This window comes from Hylobates moloch, unplaced genomic scaffold (assembly GCF_009828535.3).
Source record: "Hylobates moloch isolate HMO894 unplaced genomic scaffold, HMol_V3 SCAFFOLD_1, whole genome shotgun sequence".
Classification (NCBI taxonomy): domain Eukaryota; kingdom Metazoa; phylum Chordata; class Mammalia; order Primates; family Hylobatidae; genus Hylobates; species Hylobates moloch.
In genome coordinates this window covers 45,168,302-45,190,511 of record NW_026652276.1, presented here as the reverse complement: position 1 = coordinate 45,190,511, position 22,210 = coordinate 45,168,302, and the positions used below count along the sequence as shown (strand labels likewise).

The 22,210-nt window shown below is 40.4% G+C and overlaps 1 protein-coding gene across 4 annotated transcripts in view; it reads right to left on the bottom strand.

Annotated features, from left to right (window-relative positions):
* The window catches only part of ANKRD44 (ankyrin repeat domain 44), a 324,166-nt gene that overhangs the window by 139,153 nt on the left and 162,803 nt on the right, over positions 1–22,210 (bottom strand). For all 4 annotated transcript variants that reach the window (XM_032755076.2, XM_032755077.2, XM_032755080.2 and 1 more), the window contains exons 4-6: positions 12,792–12,862; positions 2,019–2,219; positions 1,562–1,649 (exon numbers count right to left, since the gene is read on the bottom strand). In XM_032755076.2, the coding sequence (XP_032610967.1) occupies positions 1,562–1,649; positions 2,019–2,219; positions 12,792–12,862 (360 nt within the window). The remainder of the gene's footprint in view (positions 1–1,561; positions 1,650–2,018; positions 2,220–12,791; positions 12,863–22,210) is intronic.

The window sequence follows — 22,210 nt, the reverse complement described above, 5'->3', positions numbered from 1 at the left end:
GACTCTTTTCTCTTCAAGACTTGTATGTAGAAAAAAATTTTTTCGATTATTAGTGGTGCTATCTTAAGCTATTTGCCCTGGTTTTGCCTATTATTCCTATTTGTATCCTGATAGCACACAAAACAATGATTTGATTTCTTTAGAGTCATTTATCCAAATGCTTTAACTGTATATACATCAGCAGAGAACAAGCTTGAAACTTCGCGTTCTTTGAGTCCTACCCACACTAGCTTAGTGTGTGTTCAGCCTACACAGCTGTCTCCTGCAGTCACTGGCTCCAGTCCTGCAGGTGCCATGCAGTCATTTCATATGCTTCAGCCAACTCAAAAATCCAGTCAACTTTTTTTTAAACAACATGCTAATGCTTGTAAAAGTTTAAGACTGTTTTTTTAAGCCCAAGGATTCATTCAGACCCATCTTTAGCCACATAATTTATTTCATCCCTGCCCCAACCTACTCTTTCTCCCTATAATTAATGTTAATTTTTAAAGTGATGATAAAAGGCACATATGCTTGTTAAAAAGGATTCAGAAAGGCCAAAAGGTATTAAAAGAAAACCAAAATCATCCACAATCATAAATCTCCAGAGACAATCAATTAAAATTTTAGCATATAGTATTTTCCAGGTTTGTTATTGTACAGATTTTTCAATGAAAATGAGATTATATTATTTATACTGTTTTATAATATGCTTTCATTTAACATATCACAGACTCTGTGTTAATAAACACTCATGGACTCATCACTGTAGTTACTGCAAAGTGTCCCCTTGTGTGGATCTTCCAGAATTTACCAAAACAATCTCCTGTGGATGGGCATTCAGGTTGTTTACAACTTGGTGCTGATAGAATCCTGTCTATTTTTCTAATGGCAGGATGTTCTCCAATTAGAAACACAAAGGAAATATCTTAGTTCTTCATTTCCCGCAAGTCTACACTTAGAATAAACTCTGTGAGATCTATCATTTGTCAGTGGGATTTGCCAACAAAAGTGAAAAGGAAAAACGTAGAAATGTGACCTCTCCCAAGTGGGCAGAAATGAGGGCTGCAGGCTTCAGTTTTGTCATCAGTGGACTATCAGGATAATCACCAGTGCCTCTGGTGCCCTCCACCTATAAAATAGCCAGAGGTTTGTCTTTTCTTCCTTTCTTCTTGTTTCTTTCAAAAATATTTATACATTTAAAAAGACAAATGGAATTTGTGTTCTTGCTTTCCTAGCCAGTGCTCTTTCTTTTTAAAACACCTTATTTTACTGCCATGACAAGTTAAAATAAGCACAATCTGTGCAGCTTTCCAATCCAGACTGAAGCACATTACATTCAAAGAAGCCCAAGCCATGATTCATTCCTCCTCTTTTTGTAGGATAAATAAATATCTGACAAAGCAACTGCCCGAACTGGAGCACACTATGCATCCCAGTAAAATCAACCAAATCTTCATTCAATTGCAACCCAAGCTTGAAAAGAAGTCAGACTGGAGAAAACCTACATGGTCAACGAGAGACCCATGGCTTATTTAGTTAAGGTTATCGGTACTTTGCTTTCCATGCATGGAATCCTTACCCATGTATGCTGCCCAGTGCAGAGCACGCCGGTCCTTCTTGTCAAATGCATTGATATTTGCCCCTTTGGCCAAGAGTAAATTGACCATCTGAAAGATAACCAACAATGAAATCAAGCATACATTCTGTAATGGTGAGCCCTCCTCACTGCCTGCAGATGATCTGAGCCAAATTAACATGAAATCTAAAGGCAGGTGAGAGATCTGGAGTTCTGACAAAGTAGAAATATGATGTCAGAGCAGGACCTGTGTCATGTGTGTCAAAGGAAAAGATCGAAGTGACAGCCTACTTTTTCAATTCATTGTGGCTCTAAAGTTGAGAATGATATAGATGCTGAAGGTTCGGTGTACAAATATTTTCATCACATTCTTTAAAATCTTAGCAAGAAGATCAGTTTCCACTTGTGGCTGAAAGTGCCTGGAGGGAGTGTTCCAATTCTGAATGAAAAAAATACCCACCTCCACGTGGCCGTTCAGAGCCGCATGGTGCAAGGCTGTGCGCCCCCCTCGGTCAGAGACATTGACACTGCTCAGCAGGGGAATGATCACTTCTGCACATTTGACAGCCTTGTTGGCTGCTGCCACATGAAGAGGGGTCTGCCAGTTCTTGTCCCTTGCATTGACATCAGCTGAGTGCTTAATCAAAACCTGTACTGCTTCCTACAACAAAAGCAGAGTTTGCAGAGGTCACTGACAGACATTCAATCAATGCTTACTGGTGTAAGATGCTTCACCAAACCCCGGAACTATGGAGAGAAAGGCTCCCCGACCCTACAGGCTGGCTCCAGACAAGCCAGCTAATATTTGATAAAGATCAAAAGAGTGGCACAGATAAAGACAGAATCACTTTACCTTTCTTTGTCAAGCCAAGAGCCCCGGCACATGTCTAAAATCAAATAAACCTTCTAAGTATATGATGTTATGCTTACAATGTAGAAGGCAATCTTAGGCCAAATGAGAACACCCACGTGCAAGTGTGCATACCAGGGTAAAATATCCATAGACAAAAAGGCCTCAGACATTCTTGGATCAGTTTATAAATCTTTGGTTCTCTCTGCCAACATCTTAACCCTCAGCATCATGTGATCAATAAGTGGTCAAAATGGGAAGTAACATCTCTGTTACCATCTCAACTTAAAGCTATGAGTTGTTTCCATCTTTTCCACGTTATAATGGGTCACTTCTTTTGCCATTGTTGAGTTTCTTCACCTTCACTGGGCCTCCCACGTTTTTTCTTCTATTGGCCCAGTCAGCTCCCTAACCTCTTCATCTATGACTTTCAACCCTGGCTATGCAATGGAGTCATCCACGCAGCTCTTAAAAGCACGGAAGCCAAGCATGGGCAACATAACAAAACCCCATCTCTAACGAAGAAAAAAAAAATCGACAAACATATATACAGGTGCAAAAGTAATTGCATTGCTTTTAATGGCAAAAACCGCATTACTTTTGCACCAACTGGGAGTGGTGTTGTGGACCTCTAAGTCCTAGCTACTCAGGAGGCTGAGGTGGGAGCATCACTTGAGCTCAGGAGTTTGACGTGACCACAGTGAGCTGTGATCATGACACTGCACTCTGGCGTGGGCAACAGAGCAAGACCCTGTCTCAAAAAAAAAAAACAAAAACAAAAACAAAAACAGTAGTTTAAAATGATTATGGAATTAAATTCACAGACATATGGAATATTAGAAATGGAGAAAGCCCTAGGGTTCATCTGGGCTGACCCCTTCATTTCATAGGCAGCTTTATTTTATAGGCAAGATGACGGAAGTCCAGGGCAATGACCTGTCAGCCTGGCTGACTTATGGCCTCATGCATTTTCTAACAGGCTATTTTCTACTAGGCTTACTCAGTGAGTAGTCTCAGTCAAGCATCCTGACATAAACAGATTCAACAGTTAATTCTCCTTAGTTATTTACATTTTTAAATCCTAAAGTTTTAGTCTGCTACACTGGCTTAATACATATAATAGAAATTTAATATAATATTTTGGCAAAAACAAAGCTTTGATTAAAAACAGATAACTACCTTTTTAAAAACTGCATTTCTCTTTTAAAAGTTTTAAGCTTGGAAGCTCTTTAACTTGGTTTTACAAGGGAGTAACTTGATGGCTATTTAGGGAATTAATTTTTTTTTAATTAAAGAAGTCTGCCTTCTCCTGTATCACATATTGGCTAAAAATTAATACCCAGGAGCTTGCTCTGGCAGAAATATACAAGGTAAAAAAGAAACTAATGTGGGGGTAGGGAAGCTGAACACTTCCTGAATCAAGAAAAGATTCTTTTTTTTCTGTTAAAATTTTTTTTATCAACTTTTATTTTAAGTTCCGAGGTACATGTGCAGAATGTGCAGTTTATATAGGTAAATGTGTGCATGGTGGTTTGCTGCATAGATCAACCCATTGCCTAGCTATTAAGCCCAGCATCCGTTAGCTATTCTTCCTGGTGCTCTCCCTCCCTTCTCCCCACTGACAGGCCCCAGTGTGTGTCATTCCTTCTCATGTGTCCCTCTGTTCTCATCGTTCAGCTCCCACTTGTAAGTGAGGATGTGCGGTGTTTGGTTTTCTGTTCCTGAGTTAGTTTGCTAAGCCTAACAGCTTCCAGCTCCATTCGTGTTCCTGGAAAGGACAGGATATTGTTCCTTTTTATGGCTGCATAGTATTCCATGGTGTATATAGTATTCCATGGTGTATATGTACCACATTTTCTTTATCCAGTCTATCATTGATGGACACGTGGGTTGATTCTATGTCTTTGCTATTGTGAATAGTGCTGCAATGAACATAAACATGCATGTATCTTTATAATAGAATGATTTATAATTGGATTGCTGGGTCAAATGGTATTTCTGCTTCTAGATCTTTAAGAAGTTACCACACTGTCTTCCACAATGGTTAAACTAATTTATTCCCACCAACAGTGCAAAAGCTTTCCTTTTTCTCTGCAACCTCACCAGCATCTCTTGTTTCTTGACTTTCTAATAACTGGCATTCTGACTGGTGTGAGATGGTATCTCATTGTGGTTTTGATTTGCATTTCTCTGCTGATCAGTGATATGGAGCTTTTTCTCATGTTTGTTGGCTGCATGAATGTCTTCTTTTGAGAAGTGTCTGTTCATGTACTTTGCCCACTTTTTAAAGGGGTTTTTTATTTCTTGGTAAATTTAAGTTCCTTGTAGACCGGATATTAGACCTTTGTCAGATGGATAGACTGCAAAAATATTCTCCCATTCTGTAGGTTGCCTGTTCACTCTGATGATAGTTTCTTTTGCTGTCCAGAAGCTCTTTAGTTTAATTAGATCTCATTTGTCAATTTTTGCTTTTGCTGCAATTGCTTTTGGTGTTTTCATCATGAAATCTTTGCCCATGCCTGTGTCCTGAATGGTACTGCCTAGATTTTATTCTACAGTTTTTATAGTTTTGAGTTTTACATTTAAGTCTTTAATCCATCAAGACAAGTTTCTTTAACAGTGCTTTTCAAACCGTCTGTGGTAAAGAACCAGTTTTCTTTTTTTTTTTTTTTTTTTGAGACGGAGTCTGCTCTGTCGCCCAGGCTGGAGTGCAGTGGTGCAATCTTGGCTCATTGCAAGCTCCACCTCCCGGGTTCACGCCATTCTCCTGCCTCAGCCTCCCCAGTAGCTGGGACTACAGGCACCCGCCACTATGCCCGGCTAATTTTTTGTATTTTTAGTAGAGACGGGGTTTCACCATGTTAGCCAGGATGGTCTCAATCTCCTAACCTCGTGATCCGCCCGCCTCGGCCTCCCAAAGTGCTGGGATTACAGGCGTGAGCCACCGCGCCCAGCCAAGAACCAGTTTTCTAAAAATAGTTATTATTTCAAATCCATCACTTTTGAGCCAATACTTTTGTAAAATACAATAAAAAGTAATCAGTAGAATAACAAAATGAAATAAAAACAAGATAAAAACTATAAATGTAATTAATGTAATTATTTTATCATTAAAGTTAATGGGCATGAAATTATCAAATTGCCCTAAAAGTTTCTGACCACCTACTCTTTTCACAACAGATAAGATAAAAGCTCACAGTCCAGCCCCAGTGCACAGGCACGCTGTGAATCATGCTCCTTCAAAGCCTTTGTTTCTTTTTTTTTTTTTTTTTTTTTGAGACAGAGTCTCACTCTTTCGCCCAGCCTGGAGTGCAGTGGTGCCAACCTGGCTCACTGCAACCTCTGTCTCCCAGGTTCAAGTGATTCTCCTGCCTCAGCCTCCTGAGCAGCTGGGATTATAGGCATGCACCACCACGTCCAGCTAATTTTTTTGTATTTTTAGTAGAGACAAGGTTTCACCATGTTGGCCAGGCTGATCTTGAATTCCTGACCTCAAGTGATCTGCCTGCCTCAGCCTCCCAAAGTGCTGGGGTTACAGGCATGAGCCACCGCACCTGGCCCTTTGTTTCTTTCTTAATGAACAAACACCTGTGAGGATTCTGGTATTTCCCCCAAATGGACGCATCAGCCCAGTTAACATTTTGTTTTAGGACTGTAGTCCTTGTTGGATGACACCCTGTAGCAGGCCATCCTATATAAGATGCAGAAATAATAGAAAGGAGGAGCTGTCATGGGATGTCATATGGGAGGTAACTGGACATGGCATTTGCGAGTCAGTCAATTTCTACTTTTTACGACTCTTTTTATTTAACAAAAGGCCACTTCAACCTTGAAATAAGAAGTAGAAACATACACTGTGGCACATGGAAAAGATGAGAATAGGAGGCATGTGTCTTAGAAACTATAATCCTTAATATTTGTTTCTTTACTCTCAAATGTGCATTGCATTTCAGTGGTCATAAATTACTCACGGAAAAGTAACTGTTTATGACTACACATAGTCCCTGCAGCCATAAGCAATGTCATTTTATAAATTACAAGTTGCTTTAGATAAGGGTCTAAATGTTATACAACTGTCTGTACTCTCCACAAAGCCTGGCAATTGCTTTGCACATAGTGTATATTCAATAAATTTGGGTAGAATAAATATATTGCTGTAATCATCAGCAAAGTCTGTAATAATCTGTAAGTGTTAATTTTACATTACTATGGACTGATGTCCCTGAGGCTGCACTTAAGTTCCGAAGGCTTATGCTATATTACTGTAATCATAGCAATTTCATATTCTGTAAGAATTGTATAAATTGATGTGCAACCAATTTGCTCAATTAATGGGATTGTTCCTCTAAAAGTACCAAAGTACCAAGCGCCAAAAAAACTCACCCATTATTTTAATTATTATTAGAGCACAATTATTCTAAGAACTAGGAGTGCAAAGGCAGTTTGCTGGAGACTTTGGGATATGAAAGAATTCTAAGCGAACTATTTAAGAAGTGCTGACTTTAACCATTAGGAAGGGCAGACACTAAAGTATGACCAGTGTTTAATCTCAGTTCTTGAAGTGTGGCATGTAGATGACATATCAGAATCTTCTTTTGAAAAGGCAAATTTCTGGGCCTAACCATAGGCTTCATTCAGAATCACTAGGGGTGAGGTTTTAGAACAGGTAGTTTCAACAAACACCACAGATAATTTAAATGCACTAAAGCTGGGTACCACTCATCTACATTTTAATAGATTATAAAATGCCTACTTTCTTCCTTTTCCAGGTATGACCTATATTCTATACATGAACAACTTTTTATAATCATGAAGATAATTTAAAGAAGGCAATAACATTCTACTCTTCCATATAATGTTTCCAATTCTCCTGTCTACTAGCATTAAGCCCACAATAATGATCATGTTTTTTAGAGGAAAGGGTAGAACATAAGTTTTTTAAATTTCAACTATAAAATAAAATGCTTATCCTGCTCAGCTCTGGGAAAGATCTGTATACCAGTTGGGTCTTCTGTCTGCACAGAAGCCAAAAATAGATGTGCTTTATTGGCTAGAACAGGCTCCATAAGGGTGCCAACGGGAATTGAAGAAAGCAGCACAGAATGGTGGTTAAGCAGGCAGCTTCTCTAGTCACACTTTCCTCCACTTTCTGGCTGTGACATCGACTTCGTTGGCTCCCTACTAACTTTCTGAGATTACATTGCCTAAATTAGTATTGCCAATAGCATCCATCTCGAAGGGTGGATCAGAGGTTAAAAGAGAATAATATACAGAGAGTCCTTAGCATACTGCCTAGCAGACAGTAAGTACTTAATAAATACTCATAACTACAACACTTACACGGACACAGTGTCCTCACTCCTACACTCTAAAGATAAGATACAACCATTTTTAACTTTTCTAACCAAAAGACAGTCTCTAGAATGGAGATGTGAAAAGTTCAGCAATTCTCCTCTGATGCTCCTCTCAACTGGTTATAGCAGAAAGGGCACCTGGGACGGGCCAGCCACGTCTGTACATAGGCCACAGCAGCCTGCATGCCTGGTTATCTCCCCAAATACTGTATACTAAAACTAAAAGCCACACTTTGTACACACTTTAGGGCCCCTGTAGCACACTTAACAATGCCTTCTACCAAGTGGGCTTCCATAAACGTGCATTAGACTTTCTGGGTTTGTGTACATTTCATTCCTTTCCCCTACAGTTGCTCTTTTCCAAGAAAGAAAAGCAAAAAAAAGCAAGAATAAGCTGAACACAGGAAATAATATGAAATAGGCTTCACAAGAACACTTCAAAATATTCCCACTGGCAGCCCCAAATCTTGCTTATCTATGTTAGCTGGCACTGTAAAAGATGTTTCTCTAATATTTTAGTAAGGGCCTCTCTTCCTTTCTTCACAGCCTAGGGAGTACACAGAAAAAAAATGGAGAATGAGTTCAGAGAAGCCCTTAGGGAGCCAAAAAGGAGACAGTGCTGTTGGGCTCCAAGCTGTTTCCAACCTGGGAATCCCAGATGTGCCAGATGTGGGGAGCAGGTTGGGGGTAGGAAAGGGTCGTGGGATTGGGTCTAGAAGAGAACACACAAGACAGCCTGATCAGCATCACGTAAGTCTTCAAGATTTATCTCTAGACCTCAGTTATATTTTGGGAGATTTTCAAGGGGTATGATTATGTCTTGATCTACTTTCTTGTCTATGGAGGACAAAATGTCAGGCATGGATTCATATTTAATCAATATTATGATCTGACACCCTTATTGCTTAACATACTCAGGAAATGAACTTAGCAATGCACCTTATTTTTCCAGACACAGAAATCTGAACATAAATCTTGCCTGGATGAAAACAAGCCTCCAAAATTTTGACTTACATTGATATCTGTGTTATATGCAATTGTGAAACCAGCCTTGATTTTGCAGGTTTCAGTGGCTTAGTTGGCTTTTAGTGTACACATTCCCATAAACATGCTTCAACTCTGTTCACCCTGCATGCATAAAAGATTATTACCATCAACATTCTGATATGGTATATACCAGTTCTATCTTACCAGTTGTACAAAGAAAATTATTATAGCTTAAATTTAAAACCCAGTCTTTAATAACTAACTCAAAAAAAATTCTTTTCTAACTAGGCAAGATGCTAGAAATACAATGGCAAGCAATAGGCATGGCATACATTTCAAGGAGCTTACTGTCTAGAAGATCTTTTTACTTCAAATAGAACAGCAATTTCTATGGTAGTTTTGTATTGTGCCAAGTCGGCCGAGTTGAACTACATTTCCCAGAATTCCTTTCCCTGTAGTACTCCCTTTAGGGTTGGCCACAAGAGATATCTGATGAGTTTTGGAAGGCATAAGTGAAACTGCAGCCTAACTGGTATGCTGTTGGGCACCAGCTAGTGTTGCAGCTTCACACGATGACACTAATCGGCTGGATCACCACGTTGGCAAGGGGCAGCGCCTGGCTTGATGCTTCTTCAGATCCTGCTGCATCTCCTTCAGTTCTCCAATTCTTGGGCCAGGTGCATGCACAACTCCTTCTGCAAGTCACCCATGTCCATGATGTTGGAGGCAGTGTTAGACAGACCTCAGTTCCAGTTTGTCCTTGATCTCCCCCATTTTACATCCAGCTTTTCCACTGTAGACTCTGCTGACCTACAGTGACTTCAGGGCCTCACAGAATCCAAGGTGATAGCCTTACATAGACCACAGCAGCCCTATACACTTGTGTAAGATCTAATTCCTATAATAAATATCTTGCTCTGTATCTCTCATGGTGGTTCTGCTTCCCTGGTTGAACCCTGAACCCTGAGAGATCAATTACCTGTATTTTATAAGCAAATAGGCTTTGAGGACAGACAGTACAGAGTTTATAAACTTTTCAATGAAGAAATGGTTTTTAAACACATGGCCATGTAATATCAGTGCTTACCAATCTAAGAAATGGACCTGTGCCAGCTCTCAGCTGAAACCATATATCCATCTTGACAAGTGCTAACAGTTAAATTCCAAAATACCAGTCCAAACCTTCTCTTTTCTTCCCCTCAAATCTACTTTATTTTCCCCAACTATTAGTTAGGAGAGGCCTAAAATAATGGCAATAGGACTAAATTTCAAAGAAGAAGGAAATCTGAATTTAGGACTTCCACAGAACAGCAATGTGCTTGGAGTTAAGATGTCTTCTCCACTGTCAGCTCTCACAATGGTTACAGAGACTCCAATTTTCTTTTCCTTTCTTTTCTTTTTCTTTTTTTTTTTTTTTTGAGATGGAGTTTCATTCTTTTTGCCCAGGCTGGAGTGCAATGGCGTGATCTCAGCTCACTGCAACCTCCGCCTCCCAGGTTCAAGTGATTCTCCTGCCTCAGCCTCCCGAGTAGCTGGGGTTACAGGCATGTGCCACCACGCCCAGCTAATTTTGTATTTTTAGCAGAGACGGGGTTTCTCCATGTTGGTCAGGCTGGTCTCGAACTCCTGACCTCATGATCCACCCACCTCGTCCTCCCAAAGTGCTGGGATTACAGGCATGAGCCACTGCGCCCAGCCGAGACTCCAATTTTAATAAGAAACTGTCCGACTTGCTGTGACAGATACTAATATGAAGACATCGTGAACTCATATGTGACCCAATTATTTACAATTCAGGGTTTGTTTGCATTTAATTCCTACCTGGCAAGGGATTCTTTTTTCCTCCCTGCAAACCTACAGAGGGAGCTGGTTACTTGGAGAAGCAACAAAAGCCTTTCTCAGATAGGAAGGTCAGTCCATCATTAGGCTGACTGGATTCAAACACACTAAAGATACTTACAGAATGCAGACTGGTTGTTGATGGAAAATGGATGTTTTGAGGATTGAAGTGTTTGAAGCGAGTTGAGCTAACAAAGGTAGAGATCACTTGGGAAAGGTCACAGAGTAATGAAATCATCTTTTTTGCGTCTTTCTTTTCCACTAGACTACACACTTCCTAAGGGCAGAGACCATGGGTCTTAGTTTTTTTTTTTTGTAGCTCCATCAGCTACAGAGAAAAGGTGCCTGGCATATAGGAGGTTCATATTGAATTATTTTCCCAACTAAAAAGACCTGGTTCTTGTTAAAGAGGAAATAAATCCATACATATTTTTAAAGAGACACTTAAATTTACTAAAGACCAAGTGGTCTTAAAAGGCCAGGAAATACTCCTCTATGAAGGGGTTGGTCTCATGAAGCTGGTAATACCCACTCAGTCAGCTCACTGCCCTCATTTTCCCAGACAAAACGGAAATAAAATGTGGGACCATGAGAAGATTCTGAATTCTCCAGGGTCTGAGCCAGACAATTTAGGATTATTGACCTCTCTCACTCCATGCGGGATATTTGGAAGGAGAACAAAACCAACCCCTTTTAAAAACTACTAAAATCACAAAGCGCAGCAAGAAAAACTATGACTACTAAGCTGTCACCTACCAAGTATATTTTGAAATTTCCAGATAGTTGCCAAAGAGGAAAAGCTGACACCAGTAATGGCCAAAGACACCTGCAACTTCTGTATATTCATTCTCAGCAAGACCTTTTGCTCCTAGGTGTACCTGGAGAACATCACCTTCTCCAGCAGCAGAGGTGAAGCTGCATTTGGTAAACTCAGCTATGGAGGTCAGTCATCCAGCACCAAGTGCATACAAGGTTTGAACCTCTTGTATCCCTGGATAATGGGCATCTCCTCTGACCAGGCTTCAAGGCTGACATTCACCAGGGTTCCCTGCCACCCCCGCCTTCACATTGATCTTCTCATCCTTTATACTTCCCCTGAGCTACCTGATGCATTTACCATGGTTTGATGATCATCCTCCCTGTCCCTGAGTGCTAGACTTGTGTAAATAATTACAGATAATCTATCAGTCATCTTCACCCGAATTTCCAGCATTCAACAACAAATTATTTCTTGGATGCCTAGAATGTACCAGGCTTGGGATACATCCAGGAACAAAGTACAGATCCCTGCCCTCATGGAGCTCCCACTCCAACGACATGTTTGCTGAACTCAGCGTTAGCAAACAGGACCCACCAGTCTCCCGGCCCCTGCTCCCCTGCTCTGTGCCTCTTCTGTTAACAGCATCACCATTTACCTACCAGCTTCTTTCCCACCTCACCCCTACTAGGTACTAAATCCTGCCAGATTTACCTCTAATGAGCTCTCAAATCATGGACTCAGCTTTATGCCCTCATCCCAGCTGCTTCAGGCCTCTTTTGGTCTCTTATTGGCGCTCCTTGCTGAGACCCCTCCCCCTCAGCCCATTCACATGCTGCCACCACCAAGGTTCTCTGAAACACAGATCTGAGCATATCACTCCCCTGCTGTGACCATTCTCCATTGCTCAGAGGATTCCAACCCCTCTGCCATCTGGCCCAACCTCCACTATCAGATTTACCTTCTACTATAGCCTGAGTTCCAGTTATACCTCATTGAGGCCCCCATTCACTCACTTTCTTGCCTCAGCCCTCCCTCCTTCTCCTGGCCTGCTAAGTCCTTACTCATCCTTTAAGGACCAGCTCAACTGACATCTCTTCTTGGAAGATTTCCTCTGTTCAAGCAGGCAGTTAGTTGCTTTCTCCTGCAAGTCAATGATGATCCTGTACTGATCTGCTTTCTGCTTTGCCTCCTCCCCAGGCTGAGAACTCACTGAAATTCAGGATCATGCTGTCCATGTTGAACTACCCCAGACACTTCCCAGCCCCACTCAGCACTATGTCTGGCATGCAGGAGATACTCAAATGAACAGCTGTTCATTTTGGGTACCTTCTTACATTAGAGGTAAAAGCCTTTTGCTTACCAGTAAGGATTCTTAATTCACTAGCAAGAATTTTTCTTTTTCTAGGCACAGTAGGTATTAGATTAAATACGGTAATCACTCACTTCACTTCTGGAAGCAACAGCCCGGTGCAGTGGAGTCAGCCACATGTTGTCCTTGGCATTTACACGAGCTCCTGGAACCAAATAGCACAAGTTAGAGACATAATGGAGTCAAGGGAAGCCCTGCCGACGTTAAATCAAATGCTGTATCTTGCTCCCATTTGCCTGACATAACCACCACCTCTTCTTTTCTTTGTATTAGTCATGTGCTGACAAGATTTGATCAAGGCTGAGGGGACCAGAAGAAATCTGCTTTACCTAAAAATCTGGGACTAGCCAGATATTTTGGTAAAAAGAAGTCAGTTTCCATGAGCTTTTGGATAGACAGGACAGCAGGCCTATAAATTGCTCACTACTTTCTCAACCTATGGGGTAGGCAGATAGGCTCAAGCATGAGCCAAAACCAGCTCACACTCAGAAGAGTGCCCATGCTCAGCTCTATGAAGCCATGCCATCATCATGCAACAGAAGCTCCCTGCAAAAGAATTCACAGGAAGCAGAGTTCACCCGCCTTCCATGACACCCTCGCCATTCTCCATGATCACCAGCCCACCAAGTCCATGTCTGAACAGCTAAGACATCTGATATAAGCTTCCTTTTAGGGGGTTCAGGGTTTTGATTAGTCTTCTGGTCAGAGATGGGATGTTTTATAAAAGGGCTACGAAAGGGGAGGAGGAGAAAATATGTATATCTTTGTAGAAGCAATAAGAGAAGGCAATTCTAGCCTTAGGATGATGAGGAAGGAAGCTCAGGAGGACAGAGAGTGGAGAAACAAATCAAAGAAACTAGAAAGTAAGGCAGAGAAAAGGAAACCCAGAGGTGGCGCCTCAGGACAAGGGCTGAGAAAGTGAGTCAAGGCGAAGCAGGAGCTGACTAATCTCCAAGAGGCTAAGGCCAGCTGATAGCTGGAAAACAGAAACTTTTTAAAAAGGCAGTGGACTTTCAGGCATAAACGTGAGCTAGAGGTTTAGTTTAAGGCACTGGCTAAAAGTAAATAACAAATCATAGAACTTACACTATTCTTTCCTTTAACTGAAGAACAAATGCCAACAACAGCATTAATCACAGAAAACAAGAACATAATCCCTAAAACAAAGACAGCTGGAATGCCTCCCCTCCAACCTCCACTTTGATTTCATTGGTTTCAGATGGAGTCAGGTACAAGGGTTATCATATTATGCTGTCAAGGTTGAGAGCCACTGATGAATTGTTGCTTAATTTATCCAGGTTAAAATTCTTTAAATCCTAATTCCACTAACACCAGCTCGCCTGAAGGAGTTCAAGCTCCTTACGTCAGTAAGGACCACAGTAAAATCAGTTTGGGTGTGCAAAAATCAACAGGCATCTCTGGTCTCAGTAACAGGAAGCTGTGGGCTAAATGCTCTGGCATGAAATGAATGCAGTTTTGGAAGGACAGTGGGATTCATGGTCAGGAGATGTAGATTTGAGTTCTGATTTCAGCACCTGCTGGCCCAATGACCAAGAGCCACTAATCTGCATAGTGAGGCTAACAACAACAGTATTAATACTTCGCTACCCACTTCACCAGGTGCTAAGGAGAATTAAGTGAATAGGAAAGTGCTTTGTAAATTGCAAGGCACTAGAAAAACATTAGCGGTTCTTATTTCCAAATCACCTCCAATGTCTCATTCACCTCTAAATCTATGACTCAGATTTTCAAAGAAAGTGAAAGGCATGATCCTTGCCCTACAAAGGACGAAGTCAAATAGGAAATTTAAGAACACAAAGAACCATCACCTAGAGACTGTACAAATACATATCTTTTTAAAAGCAAGAGAGACTCGAGTGCTAGAGAATGCTAGGGAGAAGAAAATCCAGATATGATTAAGAACAGCAAAATTGGTTAATTTTAAAACAAAATTACCACTACCAAAACCAAATTTTAGATTTCTTCTTCTAAATATTAGTTCCAACACAGTGTCAGGTGATGGTCACAAAGTCTACCTTTCTGGTTTAGAAACACAGCATTTATCCCTTCAGATCTTCCAACACTCTGGATTCAAACCTTTTAAAACTACCTGCCTTTACGTCAGGACTTTTCTTGCATCGTAAATAAATATATTTATGACCACATTGTGTGGTAGATTTGACCACACTGTGTTTCTGTCTAGTAAGCCGAGTGCACATTTATTTCTTATTTTGGGGCTGTTTCTTTGGCACCCATGCCACAAACATCACTCAGACCGTATGCAGTCCTAGAGAGCTGGAATTATTTTTATTATAGTCTTTCGCAGAGTAAATTTTGTGCTTTTAATTTTTTGTAAATTCAAAAACTGAATGCAAGTAGAAACCCAAATGTCAAGACACATATGGAAAGGTACTTCTCAAAATTCGTCAGGGAGAAGCAAATGAAAGCAGCATTAACATACCATTTCACATCCATCAAATAGGTAAAAATCATAAAGTGTGACAAGGCCGAGATTTAGCAAGGGTATGGAGCAACAGGAAAACTTAACATACAGCTGGCAAGAGTGTGAATTGGTACAACCTCCTTTGGGAAACAATGTGGCATTACCTAGTAAAACTGATGACATGCATGCCCAACCACCTAGCAATTCCACCCCAATCATATACCCTAGAGAAACTCTCACACATGTACATGAAGGTTCACCGCAACATGTTTATGCCAACAAGAAATTGGAATCCTAAATGTCAATCAAGAGGAAAATGGATAAAGATGTTGTAGTATATCTGTACAATGGAATTCTACACTGTCATGGAAAGGAACAGACTGAAGTTCTGTATATATAAACAGATGTACTTTTAAAATCATAACACCGAATGAACAAATCAAGCTGCAGAATTATACCTATGGCATAATACCAGTTGTATTTCTATATGTTGTTTATGGATGCATAGATATAAAATAAAAGTTTAAAATATGGCTGAGTATAAATACTAATTCTGGATAGTGATTGCATCTAGGGAAAGAGGAATGAAGTAAGAGTGAAAAGGAATGAAGTAAGAGTACCCATACAGCTGCAACTGTGTTTTCAATGTTTTATTTCCTTAAAGAAAAAAAAAATATATATATATATATATATATTGCAAATATGGCAAAATATTAAGAGTTCTTAAAACTTGGTGGAAGGTATATGGATATTCACTATATTATTCTCCACAGTTTTCTGTATGTTTGAAATATTTTCTAACAAAATATTTTAAAGAAAGCTAGTGCATTTGAAGTTTTATGTTTCTTAATGAAAATAATGGGGGAGAGGGGACTAAGCTGCTTTTGTGTGTGTGTGTGTGAAACGGAGTCTTGCTCTGTCACCCAGGCTGGAGTACAGTGGTGCGATCTCGGCTCACTGCAACATCTGCCTCCCCGGTTCAAGCGATTCTCCTGCCTCAGCCTCCCGCGTAGCTGGGATTACAGGTACCTGCCATCATGCCCGGCTAATTTTTTTATTCTTTAGTAGAGATAGGGTTTTGCCATTTGGGCCAGGGTGGTCTTGAACTCCTGACCTCAGGTGATCTACCTGCCCCAGGTGCAAGTATTTGTCTAGGATAAATAATTTAAAATGGACTTTATGTGTTATAGATAATACACACTTTTGGTTTCAAAAGGTCCTGTAAAGCCTCTAAAGTGTGCCGGTTTACACCCTCAGAATGTATAAGATTGCTTAGTTTCCCCACATCCTCGTCAACACTTGATATTATCAGGCATTAAAATATTTTTTTTTTAATTTTTTAGAGACAGGGTCTCACTCTCACTCAGGCTGGAGTGTAGTGGCATTATAGCTCACTGCAGCTTCAGACTCCTGGGCTCAAGCAATCCTCCTGCCTCAGCCCCCAGAGTAGCTAGGACTGCCAGCACATGCCACCATGCCCAGCTAATTTTTAAAAATTTTTTGTAGCGATGGGGTCTTGCTATGTTTCTCAGGCTGGTCTCAAACTTCTGCCCTCAAGTGATCCTCCTATTTCAGCCTTCTAATGTTCTGGGATTACAGATGTGAGCCACCGTGCCCAGGCAGACATTTTAAATATTGCAAATCTGAGTCAATAATACTGTATTATGTACTTAAACATTTGTTAAGAAGGTAGATCTCATGTTAAGTGTTCTTACCACACACACATCCCAAAAAACCCCAAAATAACAAGAACAAAGGGATGCGAGGAAACTTTTGGAGGTGACAGAGATGTCTATTACCTTGATTGTGGTGATAATTTCATGGGTGTTTGCATATGTCCAAATTCACCAAGTTGTAGACATTAAATATATACAGCTTATTGTATATCAATTATACTTCAATAAAGCTGCTTTAAAAATAAATAGGCCGAGTGCAGTGGCTCATGCCTGTAATCCCAGCACTTTTGGGAGGTCAAGGTGGGCAGAACACCTGAGGTCAGGAGTTCAAGACCAACCTGGCCAACATGGTGAAACCCCATCTCCACTAAAGACACAAAAATTAGCTGGGCATGATGGCAGGCGCCTATAATCCCAGCTACTCAAAAGGCTGAGGCAGGAGAATCGCTTGAACCTGGGAAGTGGAGGTTGCAGTGAGCCGAGATCATGCCACTGCCCTCCAGCCTGGGCAACAGAGCAAGACTCTATCTCAAATACATACATACATACATACATACATACATACATACATACAAATCTGATTGAAAAAAATAGCATCTCTTTGTTTTAGTTTCTGGTCTAACAATAAGGTTACACATCTTCTAATATGTTTGATTACTAGCCATTTGTAATTCATTTTCTGAGAATTACTTGTTCTTATTCTTTACATATTTCTCCCATTTTTCTGTTGTTTTTTCTTATTTATATTTATACACTTTTATCATTATTATTATTATACCGCATTCTGAAAATTTTTAGTTTTATGCAGATCCAAATTTGGCTTTCAATATTAAAACTCTTTCAAGGAGAAAAATGATCCCACGCATGCTGAACCTCATACAGTGACACACATCCAGGATGTAACGACACCAGCATTGTTCGCGTGTAGCTTCAGAGTCCCTTGAGAAATTTCAAGGTGATTAGAAATGTAGGCAATGCCTTCTTTCAGTCAGTGTTTAAGTCCTCCATTCCTCCACTTCTCTTTCTCATGGAGGTTGAATAGGCAGCTGCCAGGAAAACCTCCTCTCCCCCATAACAAAAATTATTATAACAAAAGCAGCGTTATCTGAATGGAGATGCAAGAAGCATTTCATCAGTGTCATCTCTTGCTGCCGGCTTCCTCATCCTCTTCCTCTGAACACTTTCAAGAGTCTTGTTTACATGTCAGAGGGAGATGTCAGATGGTTTTGGCTACGAATTGAATATTTATAGCTGATTTTTTCTAAAGGAAGCTTCACATTATTTACCTGCCTGTCAGGCACCATTGTGCACCGAAGGACACAGTCTGCATGTCTAATGATTTAAAGGCAAATGCTTTTTCACCCAAGGACATGTTAAAGCTTAAACATGAAAATAAGCACTAGGGTATACTGATTCTTCAGAAACAAAGGCCCAATCCATCAGACATGATCTCTAATTACAAACTAAGGATGTTCTTCATCTTATCCCTATTACCTCTTAATTTTATTTTCATAGAGATCAGGGGTGAAGTGAACTCTGGGCATCTTTTCCAGAGGCAATATTTCTGTTCTGTAAGCCATGTCATCTAGAAAGAAGTAGAATAAAGAAAATGGAAGTGGTGTGATAAGGGTGGACTAAGTGTGACTGAAAAATCTCACAAGCCAAAGAGAATAATTTCTTCCTAAGCTTAACTTATCCAAAGTTTGGCTTTTAATTGTTGAAGTAAACATGAAAGGTCATAAAAATATGTTTATAATATAACAAAATCAGCTTGCTATTGATTTTTTAACAAACCAAATCATACAGCACTAGGAGCGCTTCAAAACAATTACCATAGAAGAGGGTATGATAATTCCATGAACGTGGCAATTGCTCAAAACATTTAACAAACTCTCCTTGGAGTTGCCTTTATGGCCAATTTACACACCCACCAGAAAATGGCTTGTTACTTTATAATTGCACCACATTTGTAGGCCAAAATCAGCATTGCCCGGTTTAATCACCCCTTTCACTAGATAAAAAATATCAAATCCTCAAAGGACGAGTATTTGTTATGCATAAGGAATCAAAAGAATGATGTGCCCCCAGCTCTGGAAATAATTTGCATTTAGAGTAAGAAGCACATTTTAAAATTTTTTGGAAATAATTTTGCAGGACTACCACTTGTTGGGTTGCATAAATTCTATGGCCAGATGTGGTGGCTCATGCCTGTAATCCCAGCACTTCAAGAGGCCAAGATGGGAGGATCACTTGAGGCCAGGAGTTCGAGACCAGCCTGATCAACCTAGCAAGACCCCATCTTTAAAAAAAAAAAAAAAAGTAAATTAAATTAAAATTTAAAAAATAAATTCTAATAAATTTTACTTAGTAGTTATGCCTCACAAACACTCCCATATTAGAGAGTACTTCCAGTTTTCTTCTTCCAACCCAGAACCCTATAATCCTTACTTGTCCTCAGAGTTTTCTCTGTAGGATCTTTTTTTTTTTTTTTTGAGATGGAGTCTTACTCTGTCACCCAGGCTGGAGTACAGTGGTGCGATCTCAGCTCACTGCAACCTCCGCCTCCCAGGCTCAAGCAATTCTCCTGCCTCAGCCTCCTGAGTAGCTGGGATTACAGGCACCCGCCACCACGTTCAGCTGATTTTTGTAATTTTAGTAGAGATGGGTTTCATCATGTTGGCCAGGCTGGTCTCAAACTCCTGACCTCAAGTGATCCTCCCACCTCAGCCTCCCAAAGTGCTGGGATTATAGGCTTGAGCCACCACACCCAGCCTTTGTAAGATATTTCTACTGTGGTCCTTTTTCTGTGCACTCTGCTTCCTATATCTCAACCCCAGTATCTTAACTCTTAGCCACTGATTGGTTCTCACTGATCTCTCTGACTTAATCCAGATTCGGCCAGTTCCCAAACAGAAGCTAGAGTCAGGAGGGAAACAAAGCCAGACCCTGGACTGCCAGTTGTAAGACAGTGAAATTTGCAAGGCCTGAATTCTTCGCCAAGATCTTGTCTTCCCTGTCTACTCAGAGGCATTCAGGGGTCTATCCACCTGGCTAACAGGAGATAATGCCAGCAGGAATTCAGCAAGCTTGGGTTACACCATGTTCTGTAGGTTAATACAACAATGGAGAACACAGCTGTAATGGGCTGTTCTGGCAAGGCCAAATTATTTGTCCAACATGGTAATTATTAGCACCTCATTCGTTATTAAATTGGGAAACAGTTTGGTTGGATTCCCTAAAGGGTCAGCTGCCAGACACAAGCTCAGAGATAAAATCATCATGCTCTTGCAATATTAGAAACTTAATATATAAATTGAGTAAAGGGCTTTTCGGGAAAATAAAAGTTATGTGAATTCCAAGAGTTTGCCTCAGCTTCCACAGGTAGATAAAATTGCTAAAAAAGAAAACTTTCCCAATGCTCCCCATGCCCTAAGTCTTCCTAATTTGATGAGAGGGAGGAGGAAATTTTCCATAGCACATTGAACCAAAATTACGCTAAAGAGATTAAGAGCTCAGAAATTCCAAGACCAAACAAGTGAATAGATTAAAATATATGCAACAGCTTCTCCCAGCTCTACTCAACCAGCCAGAGTTGAAGAGAGGCTGGTGGATTCTATGCCCACGTGAAGGTGATGTGAAACCATGTTTGTCAAACAATCACTGGCCCCAGATACAAGAAAAAAAAGAGATTGGCTTGACTTCATGCTGCAGAATTAAAATCTTCCCTTTCAGATGTAGAAACAACAACAACACAAAGCTGGCATATAAGACAAAGTTCTGAATTTGTGCATTCATGAAACATTCCTCTGAGACTCTGAGAGATCTATTAATACAACATTTAAGAGGTGGGTGGGCTGGGCACGGTGGCTCACACCTGTAATCCCAGCACATTGGGAGGCCAAGGCAGGCCGATCACAAGGTCAGGAGATCGAGACTATCCTGGCTAACATGGTGAAACCCCCTCTCTACTAAAAATACAAAAAATTAGCCAGGCATGGTGGCACACGCCTGTGGTCCCAGCTACTCGGGAGGCTGAGGCAGGAGAATCGCTTGAACCCAGGAGGCGGAGGTTGCAGTGAGCCGAGATCACGCCACTGCACTCCAGCCTGGGCTACAGAGCAAGACTCCATCTCAAAAATAAATAAACAAATAAAATAAAATAAAATAAAAAATAAAAAAGAGGTAGGTATAGCTGATGGGGACCAATAGATGTCATACCACAAAGTTCTTTATTTTATACCTCCACTGATTCTGCCTATAATTTTCCATGGGCCAAATTGCAACTGCCAGGGCAACCAGCCAGGTGTGCATTGGCCCTCAGTCTGTGCCAACACCAAACAATACACATTTGTTTTGAACATGGCCCTGGGACATCTTTAGATTTGTTGGAAGAAAGGCCTATTCTCAAAAGCACAAGAAATGCCATGTGAAATCTAATCTAAGCTCCACGTGACCATCAGGAGTGTGAGGCACACGTGTTTTGAGGCACAGAACACTTGTTTCCTGGGGAAACCCACCTCAAGAACATGAACACAACAAAATAAGGGCCATGTTGCTTATGCATCACAGCACAATTCTTGTTTCTTGTCCACAGTGTTCACCACATCTGCTTGAATGCATGTCTCAGCTCCTATCTCTGCAGAGCTTACTTTAAAATGCTACAGTTCCCCTTTCCTTACCACAAACAAAGCCGAAACCTTACTGTAGGCCTTTTGACCAGTCTGTAGGCAGAGGCACTTCCTCTAGATGTTAATCTCCAAAACATAAAGGAGGAAGAAGAAAGACAGCTTGTCTGTGAATAATCTACAGTGAGACATCTGCACATGCTCAATTCATTCCAGGATTTGTCTAGTAAACACTCAAGGGATAAAGCATATTATGGTTTTGGAAACCTGTTTGGTGAGATATACTGAGCATACAGCTTTCCAAAAATGAAACCACTGGCATTTTTAAATCTGATAAAATATTTAAAATACATTGAAAAATAAAGACAATAGTATCACAAAGACCAGTATAAACACAAATCAGATTTAAATGTTTGCTATACTCCCTCCCAATTTTTTAAACATAAAATACTTTACAGAGAGTTGTAGTAGTTCTTTTATAGCCTTCCCCGAAGACATTTTTTACTCAACCTGGTTAGAGGTAACCACCATCCAGAAATCAATATGGTTCCTTGCCTTCCATGTTTTTATGCTTTCATTACATAGTAATTGTCATGTATCCATAAGTATAACAGTATTGTTTTGCAGCCCAACTTAAATATATGTAAATATACAAACACATTTAGTTGGCATATAAATCTAGGGTGTGCATATATATATGGCATATATACAGTGTGCATATATAATAGCATATATAGTGTATACATGCT